The sequence below is a fragment of the Canis lupus genome, chromosome 4 (genome assembly GCF_011100685.1).
Source record: "Canis lupus familiaris isolate Mischka breed German Shepherd chromosome 4, alternate assembly UU_Cfam_GSD_1.0, whole genome shotgun sequence".
Lineage (NCBI taxonomy): Eukaryota > Metazoa > Chordata > Mammalia > Carnivora > Canidae > Canis > Canis lupus.
Window position 1 is genome coordinate 70,845,549 of NC_049225.1, and position 16,759 is coordinate 70,862,307.

Consider the following 16,759-nt stretch of genomic DNA (forward strand, 5'->3'; position numbering starts at 1 on the left):
CCCTATGGGGAGCCTCCTTTTCCCTCTGCTTACGTCTCTGCCTCTCTCTCTCTTTGTGTCTCTCATGAATAAATAAATAAAATCTTTCTTTAAAAAAAAAAAGTTCTGTTCAAAGGAATCATTTACACCAGGCTCTATTTTTCATATTCTGTACCTTGAGCAATCCTGGCCTGTATCTTAAAGTTATTATATAACATGCTTGTAGTAAACCAATTGAAGACATGATTTTTGTTCCTACCATTGTAAACCAGTCACATCAGCGAACTGGTAGCTATCGCTTACTTAGTTTATCCAGTCAAAGGTACAAAATGATAACCTTCAACAAGGACCTCCCCCCCCATTGATATATAAATCTTTTCCCCTTGAAGTCACTTAAAATGAGCAGTTCTTTGGAATTCTAAAAAGGAAGATGTATTTTTGAATAAATAGGGAAAAGTGTGAGGTGAGGTAACTTGGACAATCCAAAATTGAAGTGGATGGAAAGAGATCTGAACCCCTCAGTCATTGGGAAGACAATCTCAAAATGTTACAGATCAGTAGAAGTTGCTTCACCTCTTCCTGCCGTCATTATTTATACAAGTAGGACATGGGAATAAGAACTCAGCAAGTGTTCTCTTCTATTCTTGGGCAAAAAGAAATAGAATGCAGGTCTTATAAGAAAAAAAATTTGTGAGAGAGAGCGAACTTGCACAAGCAGGGGGAGGGGCAGAGGGAGAGAGAATTCTAAGCAGACTCTGTACTTACTTACTGGGGAGCCAGACATGAGGCTTGATCTCAAGACTTTGAGATCATGACCTGAGCCAAAACCAAGAGTCAATCAACCAAGCCATTCAGGCACCCCATGTAAGAAAATCTTATTAACAATAGTTGAAGTCTAACTATACTTAGAGTGATTTCATTTACAATACAATGTGGGATACTTTGCAGGGTCAAAGGAGGTAGTATTAATAATTATAGTGAAACAATAGGTGTAAATTGAAAGCTAGGCAGATGCGATAGCTACACTATCATAACTGCTACAATAGTGGTATGAAGGATGTGTCATGGGAACATAAAGAAGGGAGCTTATAGGTTAGGGAAAACCTTTATCTGTCTGAGCAAGACTTTGAGAATGAGAAGGATTTTTGCCCAAATTGGCTAGACAGAGGGCAGGCCAGGCTCAAGAAACCTAGTGCCATCTACCCATTAGCCATGCCTCTATCCAGAACATTCCCTCTCAGAGGATGCTTCAGGTCCATCATTTTCTAAAACAACTCTGTATGAAAACTTTCAGTTTTTAGTATGATAAACCTAACATTTTAGCTTATAATTAAAGTGGTTCGCTGGCAGTAGTAATTGATAGATTTTCCTTGCACATGTCTACTACAGTATTTATATTTAAAATATGTCAATGATTAAAAGATTATTACGTGCTATGGAGAGGAAACATTTTCAGTATGTGAGGGAAGATGATACCTGTTGCATTCCATATGGTTACACCAGAACAAATGGATGAAAGTTAGAAAGGGGCATATTTTGTCATTGGTATAAGAAAAAATATTCTCCTATGCAATCCAAAGGTTAAAGCAGGCTCTCCTGGAAGTTCTGAGTTCTCTGCATTAGAGGTAAAAGGAAAGTCCTTTTCTCAGGATGCTATCAGTGGGATACATCCTTTCTCTACTAAATTATCTCTTTGATAATAATAATTGTTAGAGTTTCAGGAAATGTCAGGGCTTGAAGCAGTTTTTCCTCAACTTTTTGATCTATGAGTAAGGGTGAGAAGATGCTTTCCCAGTGTCTTTGTGGAGGGGGACAGATTTGCTGCTGGCTTTTGCAAAAGTAATACCAACCATAGTAATTCCCATATACTTTTAATCATTAATGTCTGCTTCCAGTAATCCTAGATAATATTAAAGACATTAAGCACTTACTGGTTTATCTAGTCAAGTTTAACATTGTCATATTAAATTTTTATGCCCCCTACTTCACTAGCTTGTTGCTTACTAGCATTTTTTCAGGTATATTCACAAATAAATGACTGAAAATATTGTTCAACTCTGCTCCCACTTCTGATTCCTCTTTGAAATTGTCAAGAAGGCAAATAGGATAACAGTTTCTACCTTAAAAATGAGCAAACAAGGGATCCCTGGGTGGCTCAGTGGTTTAGTGCCTGCCTTTGGCCCAGGGCATGATCCTGGAGTCCTGGGATTGAGTCCCGCGTCAGGCTCCTGGCATGGAGCCTGCTTCTCCCTCGGCCTATGTCTCTGCCTCTCTCTCTCTCTCATGAATAAATAAATAAAATCTTTAAAAGAAAATGAGCAAACAAACAAATCTTGGATCATAAAAGTAATGCTTTAAAACATAAAAACTCAATAATTTAAACAAACCAATGTGAGTGTTGAACATTTAACTTGGGCCAAGCACAAAATTTTCACAATTCATAAAAATTGTTTTTACAAAAAAAAATTTTTTAATTATATTTTCTACTACTTATTGGGTATTTGTTATGGGCTGGGCACTGTGCTGAGCACCTCACATCTTTTAACAGTGCTTTCTCAAGGTAAGTAATTAGTATTTTCACTATAGGTAGGAAAAATTGGATGCCCACAAGATTAAGTGACTTAGCCAGAGCTGTGTGGTTTGTAGGTGAATAAATTGATTCAAATCTAGGTGTTTTCATTCCATAGTTGTTTACGATACTCCCAAATAACTGTATGCCGGTAATTTCTGGTCATTTACTATGTGTATTTGAACCTTAATTTATTTAAAAATCAATTGTATGTTGTATGTTTATTGACAGGTAAAGATATATAAACTTTATTGCAGTATGTTACAAACCAGTAAATATTGAAAACATTTTAAAGTAAATACATGTTTACTCGCACAAGTATATACATCTGTGTGTGTGCACCTACATGGAGAATTGGGCTGGAGGGAAATGAGTGTATATGTATATGTATGTAGATACATTGATCTAGATAAAAGGTTTGTCTCCTGTAGTTTTCTCTTGATGTTTTTCGTATGTATGTGTATATGCATATGTGTTTATTAAATAATACTAAATCACTAGATATTTAGAATTGACTACAGTTATTCCATTACCCCTGGAGAGATTCATCAGGAACACTCAGGATTTATAAGTTACACAATAAGAGGAAAAGAGCCACTGCCATTCTACTGGTTCTTTTGTGTTTTGCTTCCTTGCTTTTGAATGGTTTGCCATTATAGCCAGCCAGCCACAATTTTTTTCCCCTTAGGCAGCTGTGGGTTTCCTAAATATCCTGATTATCTCATTTGTGCTTTATATTTCTCACATAGCACTGTTATCAGTAGATAGTTTTGAAGAAGCTAAATTGGAAACATTAATGAGAGTAGGAAAAACAAAAGAGGTAAACTTTTTCCTAAATTTCTTTTTGCTTCTTCCCCATATGCTCCAGCACCCAGTAAAAACCACATTGAGCTTGGTTTTCCCAATACTCCTCCTAGTTTAAGTTCTGACTATCTAGTACAGGGGTTGGTAGACTATAATCCACTTTGTTGAAATAAAGCCACGTTCATTGTACAAATGCTTTTTTGGTACAACAGCAGAGTTTAGTAGTTGCAACAGAGACTTTATGTCCTGCAAAATTTAAAATTCTTACTGTCTGGATCTTTACAGAAAAAGTTTGCAGACTCCTGATCTAGCAGGTAAGGAAGAAACCAAGGATTTCTGATTTCATTTCCAGGGGACTTTAACCTGTTATTTACATGGGAACATTGTAGCACATGAGCATTACATAGTATTTCATTGTAAATGGCCCTGAATCGGTTTAGGAAGTACCATAGTTTCTGGGAGGAAACAGCTTGCTTTTCAGCAAATATGTTATGAGGAAACTTTGAAAGCTGTTGGTAGTTGGGGGTTCCTAGGAATTAATTATGTAAAAAATAAGGAGGGTAAGGAAAAGGAAGGAGAAAGGCTGGTTTATTTTGAATTAGATTGACAACTGTAACACCTGTATTATTTGTGTGTTATGTTCATTTTATGTCATTATTCATTAGGCAGACATTTGATCCAGTGTTGACTTCTTACCACCTGTTGATTTTCAGATTGTGCGTATGGAGATTTTTTGTTGTTGTTGTTACTGTTGTTTTCTTCCACTTGTATTTAGGCTTTATTAAATGAAGGATGTCTCTTGCTCAGTGATTGATACATTTCACCTAAAATAGTACTTGACTATAATAAATGTTTAAATATTATTTGTTGACTGAATGAACTCAGATTTTATACGAGATTTTATTTTTGTTACAAGGTTGTGGTTTTTCAAAAATGTCTATAATCAGTTTGTACCTAGAAAATAGCCAATAATGAAATCTACAAACCTTTGTGAAGAATAAATCTTTACAGACTAATGATCTTAACTCTTGGCCCAATCAGATCATTACATAATAATATCTGTGTCATCACTTCAGTGAAGCATTGGTGCCTGAAAATCTTTACAAGTTGATATGAACTGGTTAGTTACACATTTCCATTAGGTGAATTTCACACTAGCTTTAATGACTTTAACTCTGATTTTGCTACTGGTGTAGGTTCTAAATACCATGAGGGTTGTTATAAAATTTGTATAAAAGTTCTCAAATATAGTTTAATCATTTGACACCATTGGCTTACTTATAATTTTTCTTCTTTAATCTTTCCAGATACCATTTATAATAATGAAAAGATACTACTAAATACTAACATTGACTTATTCATGGGCCCTTGCAGTTCTTTTTAGTGAAATCTGATTCCACCTAGTGATGAGCTGTTTTTATTCCACTTTTAAGATAACTTCAAAGTCACTAATTACAAAGACATGTTCTCAACAACATTAGATTGAGTTACACTGGAATTTAAAAATATTTATATATCATCCAAAATTTGTAGGAGATACTCTAAAATCAAAAGATCTCAGTATGTAGCAATTTTAAAGTGCTTGGAAATAGCTGGGATATGTAGTGTGCTTAGTGGTTTGGCACTAACCAATTTGTGGTTGTCATGGCTAACACTGAGTATAACAGAATGGAGGAAAATAGGCAGATACAAGCTAAATGTAAAATAGGACAATGCAGTTTCATTTGCTGAGAAAAGCAGTAATTCAAAACAAATAGTTCTTTGGCTTTGTTTTAACAGATAAAAACCTCAAAGTTATCATGGCTCTTAGATTAAAATATCAGCAATGTGATACTCTTTATACTTTTTTTTCTTCTTCTTTAGCTTGTCCTTTTTTTTTTTTTTTTTTTTTTTTTAAGAAATAGGATGCTGAGTACATTAGAAAAAGAGTTTGTAGCAGCCTGTGGAAATTGACACTCTATTCCAGGGAGGTTGGTAGACTATCAACCACAGGACTACTTACGTGGCTATAGCCCATTTTTGTAAAGCAAGTGAGCTAAGATTTTTACTTTTTTTTTTTTTAAGATTTTATTTATTAATGAGAGATACAGAGAGGCAGAGACATAGGCAGAGGGAGAAGCAGACTGCTTGCGGGGACCATGATGCGGGACTTGATCCCCGGACTCTGGGATCATGCCCTGAGCCAAAGGCAGATGCTCAACCGCTGAGCAACTCAGGTGCCCTTGTTTTTACATTTTTAAAGCAATTTATTTTCTTTTATCATTTTGAAGATGTTGCTCTACTATCTTCTCATTTGCCTTGTTTCCCATGAGAAATCTTGCTCTAACCTTTTCTTTGTTCCTCTCCATGTAACTTTTTTATAGTATAATTACTTTTAAGGTTTTCTCTGCCAGTGGTTTTGAGCAATGTGATTATGTACTTTGGTTTAGTTTTCTTCATGTTTTTATGCTTGGGATTGGTTGAACTTCCTAGGTTTATTGGCTTATTTTCATCAACTTTGGAAAGTTTTCATTCATTATTTCTTAAAATAATTTTTCTGTCCTCCATTACTTTCCTTTGAAGTCTACTGTTAATACATTTTGTCATTATATTAGGCTACTTGAAGTCCTTCAGTTCTCTGAAGTTCATTTATTTTTTCTCTTTGTATTACATTTTAGATAATTTCAATTGCTTTGTCTTTAAGTTTGCAGTTTTTATCTTCTATAAAAGTTATGCATTTATTCCCATCTGACATATTTCATTTAGACCTAGTTTTAATTTCCAGAAATTCAATTTGAGTGATTTTTATACCTTTCATCCCTCTCCTGAAGTTTTTGTACATATAAACCATAGTTATAAAAACTGTTTTAATGTTCTTTTCTACTAATTCAAACATCTTTGTTAGTTCTGGGTCATTTTCTGTGATTAATTTTTCTGCTTATTATAGATCATATTTTCCTGCTTTGCATGTCTGACAAATTTTGACTGGCTCTTAAACATTGTGAATTTTGACTTGTTAGTACTTCATATTTTTTCATTTCTTATAAATCTTGACCTTTGGTCTGAGACACAGTTATTGGAAATCTTTGAATTCTTTCAAGTCTTGCTTTGAAGATGTGGTAGGGGGCATAAAAGAAGTGTTTAGTATATATCTGATTGTTCCCTACTACCTTAACCAAGCATGTTTCTGAATACTCTTTAACCAATGCACATGAACTGTACAGATTTTCAGTCCGGCTGTTAGGAACAGCCACTGCTCCCTGTCATATGTGAACACAGGCTACTTTCCTTTTAATTCTTTTGAGTAGCTAATTTCTTCACACATGCACACCAGTTATTGCTATATGGATTACCTGAGGTGCCCCTTTGCGGATCTTCAGAGTTCTCTTGTGTAATGCTCTTTTCCAGTTCTTCTTGATCTCCTTGGACCCTGAGCTCTGTCTTTAAATTGTTTGCCTGGATTTCTGCTTTCAGCACCAAAGCCTGGAAACTTAAGACAGTTAGCTGGGGCAATTGTAGGGCACACTTGTGTGTTTCTCATCTCTCAGGGATCACTATGGTTTACTTCCTGATGTTGAGTGTTCTGAGAATTATAGTTTCATATATTTTGTCCTGTTTTTTTGGTTGATTCGAGTATATTGATGCGTGTTGTAGCCAGAAGTAATAGTTGGATGTTGAAATTTAAGATTTAGTGGTTAAATAATTCCAGGTAATGATACACCATAGGTATAAGTGGAGTAGAGGTGTGAAGGTCATTTAATGAGTCATCCACATGGACTTTGAAGTCACCTAAGTAGATGGATTTGAGAGAGAGAAGAAGATTTTAAACCAAGAGCCAAAGTTGTGGAGTTTTAATACTGCATGTTTTATGTGTTTGTCTAGGAAAATACTTTTCTAAGATTATGCTAATTTGTCTTGTCTTTTCTTCTAGAACCTTCTGACAACTTAAGGGAGATTCTCCAAAATGTGGCCAAATTGCAAGGAGTATCAAATATGAGAAAACTAGGCCATCTGAATAACTTTACTAAGGTAAGTAACTCATCTAAAATCTTTGTTCCTTATTATACTTACCTTAGATCACTTTCTAGCTATCATTAAAAAGAAATTCTTGAGTAGTCACCTAACATTAGTGCTTTCCTCTGACACTTCTCATAGATTTTGCCATGTGTTATTAATGTCAGTGTATTTGAATAATGAAAGTATTGTGTGCTTGTTGTAGAAGATTTGGTAGTTTCAGAAAACAGAATAAAGAAAAAAAGTCACTAAGAAGTCCATAATCTGGTCTTCACTGTTTTTCACATGTTTCTTTTACCTTTTTAATACTCATTTTTATGTGATAATATATAATAAATGCTCATACATAAGCACCTGTGTGTGTTGCATTTTATAGGCCTACCCATAATTCCAAGAAAAATATTAAAACAATGTCTCTTTTTTCTCTGATACTCTGTTTCCATTTTCTGGATCTCAATTAGAGCCCGGGATGAATTCAGGGACTCTCATCCCAAATAAATATTGACTTGATCTTTTTTAGAAGCCAAGAATTCTTGACTTTGATAGATGGAATGTATGTTTTTGAGCCTGGTAATGCTGCTGGACAGCCAACTCTTATAAACACTAAAATGCCTCTATTTGAGGTGATGCCGTAAATAGGAAACAGAATGGTTCCCTTGGGAAAAAAATTTTTTTTTTTTAGTTGACTCAATATACATTGTTCTGCTACATTTAAAATTTGGGATTTAGGGGTCCCTGGGTGGCGCAGCGGTTTAGCGCCTGCCTTTGGCCCAGGGCGCGATCCTGGAGACCCGGGATCGAATCCCACATCGGGCTCCCGGTGCATGGAGCCTGCTTCTCCCTCTGCCTATGTCTCTGCCTCTCTCTCTCTCTCTGTGTGTGTGACTATCATAAAAAAAAAAAAAAAAAAAAAAAAAAAAAAAAAAATTGGGATTTATTACATAGTTTAATCCCTTAAAAGTATGATCCATAGACCAGCAGCATTGGTGTCACATTGGAGCTTGTTTGAAATTACTTGGAGCTTGTTTGAAATTACTATGTTTGGCTCCACCCCAGACTTACTGAATCAGAATCTACATTATAATAAAAATTCTCAAGTGAATTTATGTATACATTAAAGTTTGAGTAGTACTCTTTTAATTCTTCCACAATGTTCCAATTCTTTGCTATCTAATAATTAGCCTATGGCTTGAGATTTATTTTACTTCACAGAAATAAAAGATGAGAATATAGTCACTATGTAACAGAATTGTTTTTTCAATATGGTGATGTGCAATAAATATAAAATAGATTAGGTTTTTATTTCATAGTTAAAGAAGCAAGTATGTATGCATTTATTTTTCTTATTTATTTATTTATTTATTTATTTATTTATTTTTAATTTTTTATTTTTTTATTTATTTATTTTTATTTATGATAGAGAGAGAGAGAGAGAGAGAGAGAGGCAGAGACATAGGCAGAGGGAGAAGCCGGCTCCATGCACTGGGAGCCCGACGTGGGATTCGATCCCGGGTCTCCAGGATCTCACGCCCTGGGCCAAAGGCAGGCGCCAAACTGCTGTGCCACCCAGGGATCCCTGCATTTATTTTTTTTTAGTGAAGTTTTGGAATATTCTGGCACATTTTTTTATGTAACAAACGAGAAAATTATTTTATATGTGGGACAAGAAAATGATATTTTAATCTTTTATTTTTTAAAGATTTTATTTATTTATTGATGAGAGACACAGAGAGAGAGACAGAGACACAGGCAGAGGGAGAAGCAGGCTCCATGCAGGGAGCCCGATGTGGGACTCGATCCCGGGACTTCAGGATTACACCCTGGGCCGAAGGCAGGCATTAAACTGCCAAGCCACCCAGGCATCCTCCCAAAAGTGATATTTTTAAAATGACTTTTGAAAACATTGAATAGGTGCTTGAGAAAGAGTTTTTCAAAAAATTCCTAGGTATCTTTCCATTTTTAATGAATGTAATGAAAGTCTTCAAATGCATACTTCTTCAATATGCTCATCAGATAATGTCAAGTCTTTTATATCCAAAATTCTTTCAGAATTGTAAATTGTATTTCCTGGTTTCACTCCCTTGTATTAAATTTCCCAGTTTTATCTCACCATTCTTAACTCTAGTAAGTCTTACCACTTGCCTTGATTTAACTGTTAAAAACAATTTAATGTGTGTTTATGTCCTGTTTGAACTTATGGTTCCTGTCATAATCAAATTGACAGATAGATACATAGTTCCACATCTTTTGCCAGCTGGGATTCTGAAAGTTGGGAATACATGTAAAGATGGCAGTTATTATTATTATTTTTTTTTATGTCACTCTGGCACTAGTATGGGTCCTAAAACAATATTAAGAATCAAGAACAGTGGGATCCCTGGGTGGCGCAGCGGTTTAGCGCCTGCCTTTGGCCCAGGGCGCGATCCTGGAGACCCGGGATCGAATCCCACGTCGGGCTCCCGGTGCTTGGAGCCTGCTTCTCTCTCTGCCTATGTCTCTGCCTCTCTCTCTCTCTTTCTCTGTGACTATCATAAATAAATATAAATTTAAAAAAAAAAAAGAATCAAGAACAGTAACTTCCAGTAGAAATGTAATGTGAACCACAAATATAATTTAAAATTTTCTAGTACTATATTTCGAAAGGAAAAGAAAGTATGTGAAATTATTTTTTAATAATACATTTTCTTTAATCCAGTATATCCAAATAATTACCATTGATGTAATTAGTATAAAATATTAATGAAATATTTAACATTTTTTATACTAAGTCTTTGAAATCAAGTATGTATGTTATGCTTATAGCACATCTCAATTCAGAGTAACCAACTTTACAGGACTTACAGCAACCTTTGGCTAGTAGATACCAACCATAATGGACAGTACATATATACAGAGAGACTTTTTGGAATAAGAGCAATTTAAACATTCATGTCTAGGAATCTAGTGGACACTTTTCTTTTTCCCTTCTGCATTCTCCATTTGTTTTGATCCTAGGTTCTCTTAGAGCCAGGTTGCTCTCTCCCTTTTTCCATTTTCCATTTCCTTGTTTCTCTTTGAATTTCTCCCATGGTATTTCACTAACTTGTTTTCTTCACTTGGTCTTTCCTTGATTTGTGTTTTCCCAGTCTCTTCTCCCCCTTCTCTCCTTCACTCTTTCTCTGCTCTCTTTTTTTTCCCTCCTCCCTCTTCATTTTTCTCTAACCTCTTTTCTTTCTCTCCTTCCCTTCTTTCTCTTTCCTGCTTGCCTCCTCTTCCCCCATTGTAGCCCTGTAGAGTACAGAATGATTTCTCTCCTTAATAAAGGCCCTAGGCTTTGGGGATTTTTCTGTTCTATTTTGTTTTTGTTTTTGTTTTGCTCTATCCTCTCATTATAATTTACACATTTCCCTCTGGCCCTTGTGCCAGCTTAGAGCATTCCTTTTATTTGCTACTATAAATTATTTATGGATTTAAAGACCAGAAAACCAGACTCACTAGAATTTGTCTATGATACAAGGAACTAAATAAACCTTAAGGCAGGGTCTGAGGGGCTCTCACATTAGTAAAGTCAGTGAACTTCGGACTTTGTAAAATTGGTTTGGCTACCTGGTGATAACAATGGGAAAAGCATAGGCTTTAGATCATATAGATCGAGACTTAGCCCAGCTCTGACCCTAACTAGCCAGGCAGTCTTGAGCAGATTTCTTTACTCAGGTAATCTTGATACCATTAGAGGCTAGGTCTCATTATAGTGCCTGGCATATAATATGTACTTCATAATAGATAGCACCTTTTAACCTGGGGTTTGTTTTTGTTTGCTTAAGTATCTTTTGCCACTTTTCTGGTCTTTTGACTAACTCTAAGGACATGAGTCTGCTTAATAGTTGCAGATTAGTAAGCTTCTACTGTAACAGAGTTTTTCAACCTTCGTAATCTGACATAATTGGCCAGCTAATTATTTCTCTTAGGAGGCTCTCTTCTCCACTGTAGTGTATTTAACACCATCTCTGCTTCTACCCCCTAGATGCCAGTAGTGCACCTCCACCAGTTGTGATAAGCAAAAATGTCTCCAGATACTGCCAAATGTTTCCTGGGAGCAGAATTGCCCCTGGTTAAGAACCACTGTTGTAAAGAAATGTCTGTAAATTTATAATAAAATTTCTTTAGACACATAGTACAAAAATAAAAGCTTACTAAATTTAATCATAATATAATATATCTTTGGATTCCATGTTGGTAGAGAGCTAGGATCATAAACATTTCATAGCTGGTTTTTCAATAAAATCTGTAAGTTCATGTCCTTATAGAGTAAAATTAGAAATTCTCAGAATTCTCTACAAATATCTCTGTGGAACAAGAAATCTCTATAGAATATATATATATATATATTTATATATTTATATATATATATATAGAATAAGAAAATAAGAAAAATATTCATGATGCCACTTAGACTCATTAGGAATTAGTTGGTACCCTCTCTGTGTTCCTATAACAGATTATGTGTGTCTACTAAATTTTATCCTTTTGTTATTATTTGTTTTGGGTTACTATCCTATTAAATTAAGTTTCTTAAACACAAACCTGTAGTATTTCTTTTTCTACTCTATATTTTTCTTTATTTTAAAGCCTGGAATATAACAAGTGTTCAGTTAAAGGTTTTATATTAGATTGAGAAGATTTTTTATTTTTTAAAATTTTAAAATTTTATTTTTAATTTTTAAATTAATTTATTTTTAAATTTATTATTATTTCATTTAAATGCAGTTTGTCAACATATAGTATAACATTCAGGGCTCATCCCACCAAGTGCCCTCCTTAGTGCCTGTTCATCACAGATTTTGTATTTTAAATAGGAGTTTTTGTAGTACTACTATTTGTTTTAAGTATAAGCCTATTAGAATTAACTTAATTTAGTAGATTAATGCATCTAAAATGTTGTATAGTGTAGAACTCATTTGCAGAATTAAACTTCCTTTTAAAAAGTATGAAGGAAGAGAGGGTGCTAGTGATGTGATCCTATAACCATGTGAATGTCACACACCCATGCTTGCCTTCTGACATCATTTCACTAGATAAAGTAATGTGTATAACAGACTGCTGATGAATATAATCTTAGTATCCTATTTTTAAAACTGAGAACATCCTTATAATCTAAAGACCTGTTTTTTTAAAGATGAAAGTATTTCAGCTCTTTACATTCTAAAAGTTCTCTTTTTCTATATTTAATCTCCTGTATTCATATTGAAAGCGCCAAAGGAATCTTGATTTTATTCTGGTTTTTAAAAACTTCAAAAATAGCATAAGCTAAATATAAAAAATTAAATGGCATTGAACAAGATATGGTAAAATGTGAAAGTCCTCTCTCACATAACCTTCCCATCCTCCTCCCCACTGTGATGAAAATACCCTCTAGAGGTAATCACTAGAAAGTATTTTGCCTTCTCTGGTATGATTGTGTGTGTTTGTGTGTGTGTGTATTTCATGGAGTTGTGAGGATTAAATGAGCTAAATGAAAAAATGTGTTTAATATAGTACTCAGTTTATTTACCATTTATTACATATGTGCAAAGGTTTTTTTAATGAGATCATGACATATATTGACTTAGAGTTTGCACTTTTCCACTTTCCAATGTATCAGAATCCTTTCTTTTTGTAGAAATATGGACTTACTACTTTTTTATAGCTGTCATGTATGTGTGTGGATACATACATATGTGTAGATGTATCCACACATAAATGTGAATGTATACAATATATACATAGTTGTACATATGCATGCAAACATACTGTAATTTAGTCATTCCACCATTAAAAAATGTTTCCCACTTCTTTTGGCTATTTTAAGTAATGTATAGTAACAGTCTTGTGTACTTTTTGTGCAGAATAGAATTTTAGAAGTGTGATTCCTTAGCCAAGAGCACTTGTACTTTTTATTTTAAAACCTGTTTCTAAAATGTGCTCTGAAAAGACCATGTTGTGAAATGGTTATGTTTTTGTTTTTGTTTTTGTTTTTGTTTTTTTAAAGTTTGGGTTAATTCTGTCTATTGCTTACTGGGGAGAACTATTCATTTAACCTTCAGAGCAATATGAGTAAAATGGGAATTATATAAAATTGCCCTGTTTGAATTGATCATTATATTTTTTAAAAATTAAATTTTTAAAGTAAGTTTGAGTTGGAGGGGTTCCTGGGTGGCTCAGTGGTTGAACATCTGCCTTTGGCTCAGGTCATGACCTTGGAGTCCTGGGATTGAGTTCCACTCAGGCTGCCCATGGGGAGCCTGCCTCTCCCTCTGCCTATGTATCTGCCTCTCTCTGCTTGTCTCTCATGAATAAATAAATAAAATCCTTTAAAAAAAAAAAGTTTGAGTTGGAATGTGTCCAGGGTCTAAATGATCATAATACATGAGCAATTCTTCTTCTTTTTAAAAATAATATACCATACAATGGCAATGCTAGTAATCTTAAATACCTGGAAATCTTAAGTAAATACTAAATTATGTTTAATAGTGTCAATAGTTAAAATTTTTTATATATGTTTGGATCCTTTGAAATAGATGGTTTTTGATATGTGTGTTTCTAGTGAACTGTTTTGGAAAAAATAATAATTTCACGTACTCATTTTATGTTGAAATAACCAGAATGCAATTCTCCACACTTTTGATTCATACCATTTTTGAGGCTGGAGAAATAAAATAAAGATAGTAATGCTTAGTTATTCTTTTATTTTTTGTATCCAATCTCCCCTTTTCCTTTGCCTCTGTATAAATAATTGTAATGCAGAATTGTAGTAACATTTTTCACAGTGGATTCTGGACTCAGAGTGGTTTGGTTTGACTTCTGGCTTTACCACTTACTAGTTTTTGGCATTGGGAAGTCATATTATCTACTATCTCTAAGACTTATTTATCTTAATTTACAAAAATACTATTTTCTAGAATTAACAGGATTAATAGTCAATAAACTTTTGTTCCTATTCATGAATTCTATATATAGATAGCCATCCTCAAGTTATGTAATGCATATTCATTGTAAACATTTCCAAAATACAGAAAAGCACAGAGAGGGAAATAAATCACCTGTGATTGCACTTTCATTATTGGTGTTAAAATTTTGATGTATAGGCTTTTTAAAGATATATTTTTAAAATGTATTTAGGCTTTTAAAAAATGTACATTTAAAAATATATATATATTTTTAGGATTTCTACCTTGTCTTACTAGTACATTATGCATGTCTTTAAATATTTAAATATTATATAATCTTGATGGCTACACAAATTTGCTCCTTTATGAACATTTTGTTTCCAGTTCCTTACCATTATAAATAATGTATGGCCCATTTTACAGTTTAGGTTATTTTGTTAATATAAGTCATCAAAAGTAGATCCTGCCCCTAGCACATTTTTCCAGTTTATTTTACAAAGTGTTTTCAGTTTATGATTCCACTGATAATGTATTGTCTTATTTGGTATAAATGTGTTAAAAAGCAATTTCTTTCCAGTTTGGTAAGCTTTCTTTCAGATAACATTTTTTTCAGCGTATTTGGTTCAGATTTTAAGAAACAGGAAATATATCATGTCTATCAATTTTGCTTCTTCATTAAATTCTTTGTACATTTTCTTGGCCTCTTTTTAGTAGTTTTTCCCCAGTTTGTTTAGGCCTTTCACTTATGAGGTTCTATTTGTTGTTGTAGGCCCTACTTTGCTATGGGCAAGTGTAATGTTAAGGGCTGAATTGTGACCCCCAATTCATTTATTGAGCCCTCACTCCCAGTACCTGTATCTCTCTATGTATCTCTAAATACATACAGAACGTGTATGTATTTAGAGATACTCCCCTCAAAGAGGCAGTTAGGTAAAATTAGGTCATTTGGGTGATCCCTAATCCAATGTGACTGGTGTCCTGGTAAGAAAAGGAGATTAGTACACAAATATACATAGATGAACAACTGTATAAAGACTGAGAGAACCAAGAGAGTACCTCAGAACAACTTCTCTCAAGATACATTGATCTTTAGCTTCCAGAATCATGAGAAAATAAATTTCAGTGTTTGAGCAACCTGGTCTGTGGTATTTGTTACAGCAGCCCCAGCAAACTAATATAAGGCTGTAACCTTTTGCTTATCATATTTTTGCAAATATTTTTGACTAATATGTTATTTAACTTTTAATTTTTAGTTTCTTTAGAGATATATAAACTTCTTTTGTCTCAAAGCTTAGGGAATCTTACAATTTAATTTAAAATCTGTTTAACAAATCCTCTTCCATTTTTAAGTACTTACAATATTGTACAACAAAATGCAATAGAAATAATAAAAAAAATTCATACTGTTTGAAAGTTTAGTCTAAAACTTGTTTATCATGTTTCGGAATTTTGAGGATTTTATAGGAATACCGGTAAAACCATTTTGGATGAAGATCGGTGAACAAAAGCTTTTTAGATTGTCTTGCCTGTTTGGTTATTTACACAGTGTTTTCTTACCATACATATTATTTATATAGTCTTTACGCAGTGTTTTCTTACCATACATATTATTTATATAATCTTTTCTGCTATGAAAATATTGCAGTATCTGAGAGCTACTCTGAAGGGGAAAACGGTGTCTAAAGTGAAAAATTCACTAGATAGAAAATTAGCCAGATAAACAGAAAGACAGATAACTAGAAAATACTAGAAAATATTCAGCCAAAGCACAGAGATAAAAGAATGGAGGAAATAGAAAAGAGGTTTTAGAAATTTGCAGTATACACAAAAGGATCTGATATTTGAATTAACAGAAAAAGTAAGAGAGGAAATTGAGCAGAAGTAATTTTGAAGAGCTAATGTACAGAATTTTCTAAAACTAATAAAATATGTCAACCCAGAGAATTGGGAATTTCTATTTTTCCTAAGCAGGATAGATACAAAGAAAACCACACCTGAATAGTAAGATTGCTGAAAACCAAAGATAGATAAGAAAATCTTTAAAGGAGTCTGAGAAAAAGGATCTGACCTTCAGAGGAGCCAATAGTGAGACTGATAATCAGACATTTCAGTAGAGATAATGGAAACCATCTTAAAGATTTTAGGAAAATATCAGCTAACGTAAAAATTTATAAATCCAGCAAGATATTCTTCAAAAATAGAAGTGAAAAAGAATTTCTAGGCAAAGAAAAGTCAAAAGAATCTGTTACAAGCAACCTTGTGGCTAAAAATTAAATTAATAAAAACAATAAAACCAACAACAAACTGAGAATTCCTTAGAAGGAAGAGAGAGTATCCCATTACGATACCACTGACATGAAGAATAATGGAAAATGTGAATTTGTAGGTAAATACAAATTGATAGAGTAAAAATAACAGTAATGTGTTACGGGACTTGAAAGATAGAAAAAACATCAGTAAAGGGAAAGAAAGGTAAGGCAAGCAAATGAAGTGCAAGTGTCAAGAGTCT

The 16,759-nt window shown here is 33.7% G+C and overlaps 1 protein-coding gene across 4 annotated transcripts in view; it reads left to right on the forward strand.

Moving 5' to 3' along the window:
• Positions 1–16,759, forward strand: part of RICTOR (RPTOR independent companion of MTOR complex 2) — a 117,375-nt gene that overhangs the window by 33,112 nt on the left and 67,504 nt on the right. For 3 of the 4 annotated variants that reach the window (XM_038535257.1, XM_038535258.1, XM_038535259.1), the window contains one exon: positions 7,263–7,360. In XM_038535257.1, coding sequence (XP_038391185.1) covers positions 7,263–7,360 — 98 coding nt within the window. Of the gene's footprint in view, positions 1–3,643; positions 3,667–7,262; positions 7,361–16,759 lie in introns of those variants that run through there. The other variant, XM_038535260.1, reaches the window with a different exon arrangement.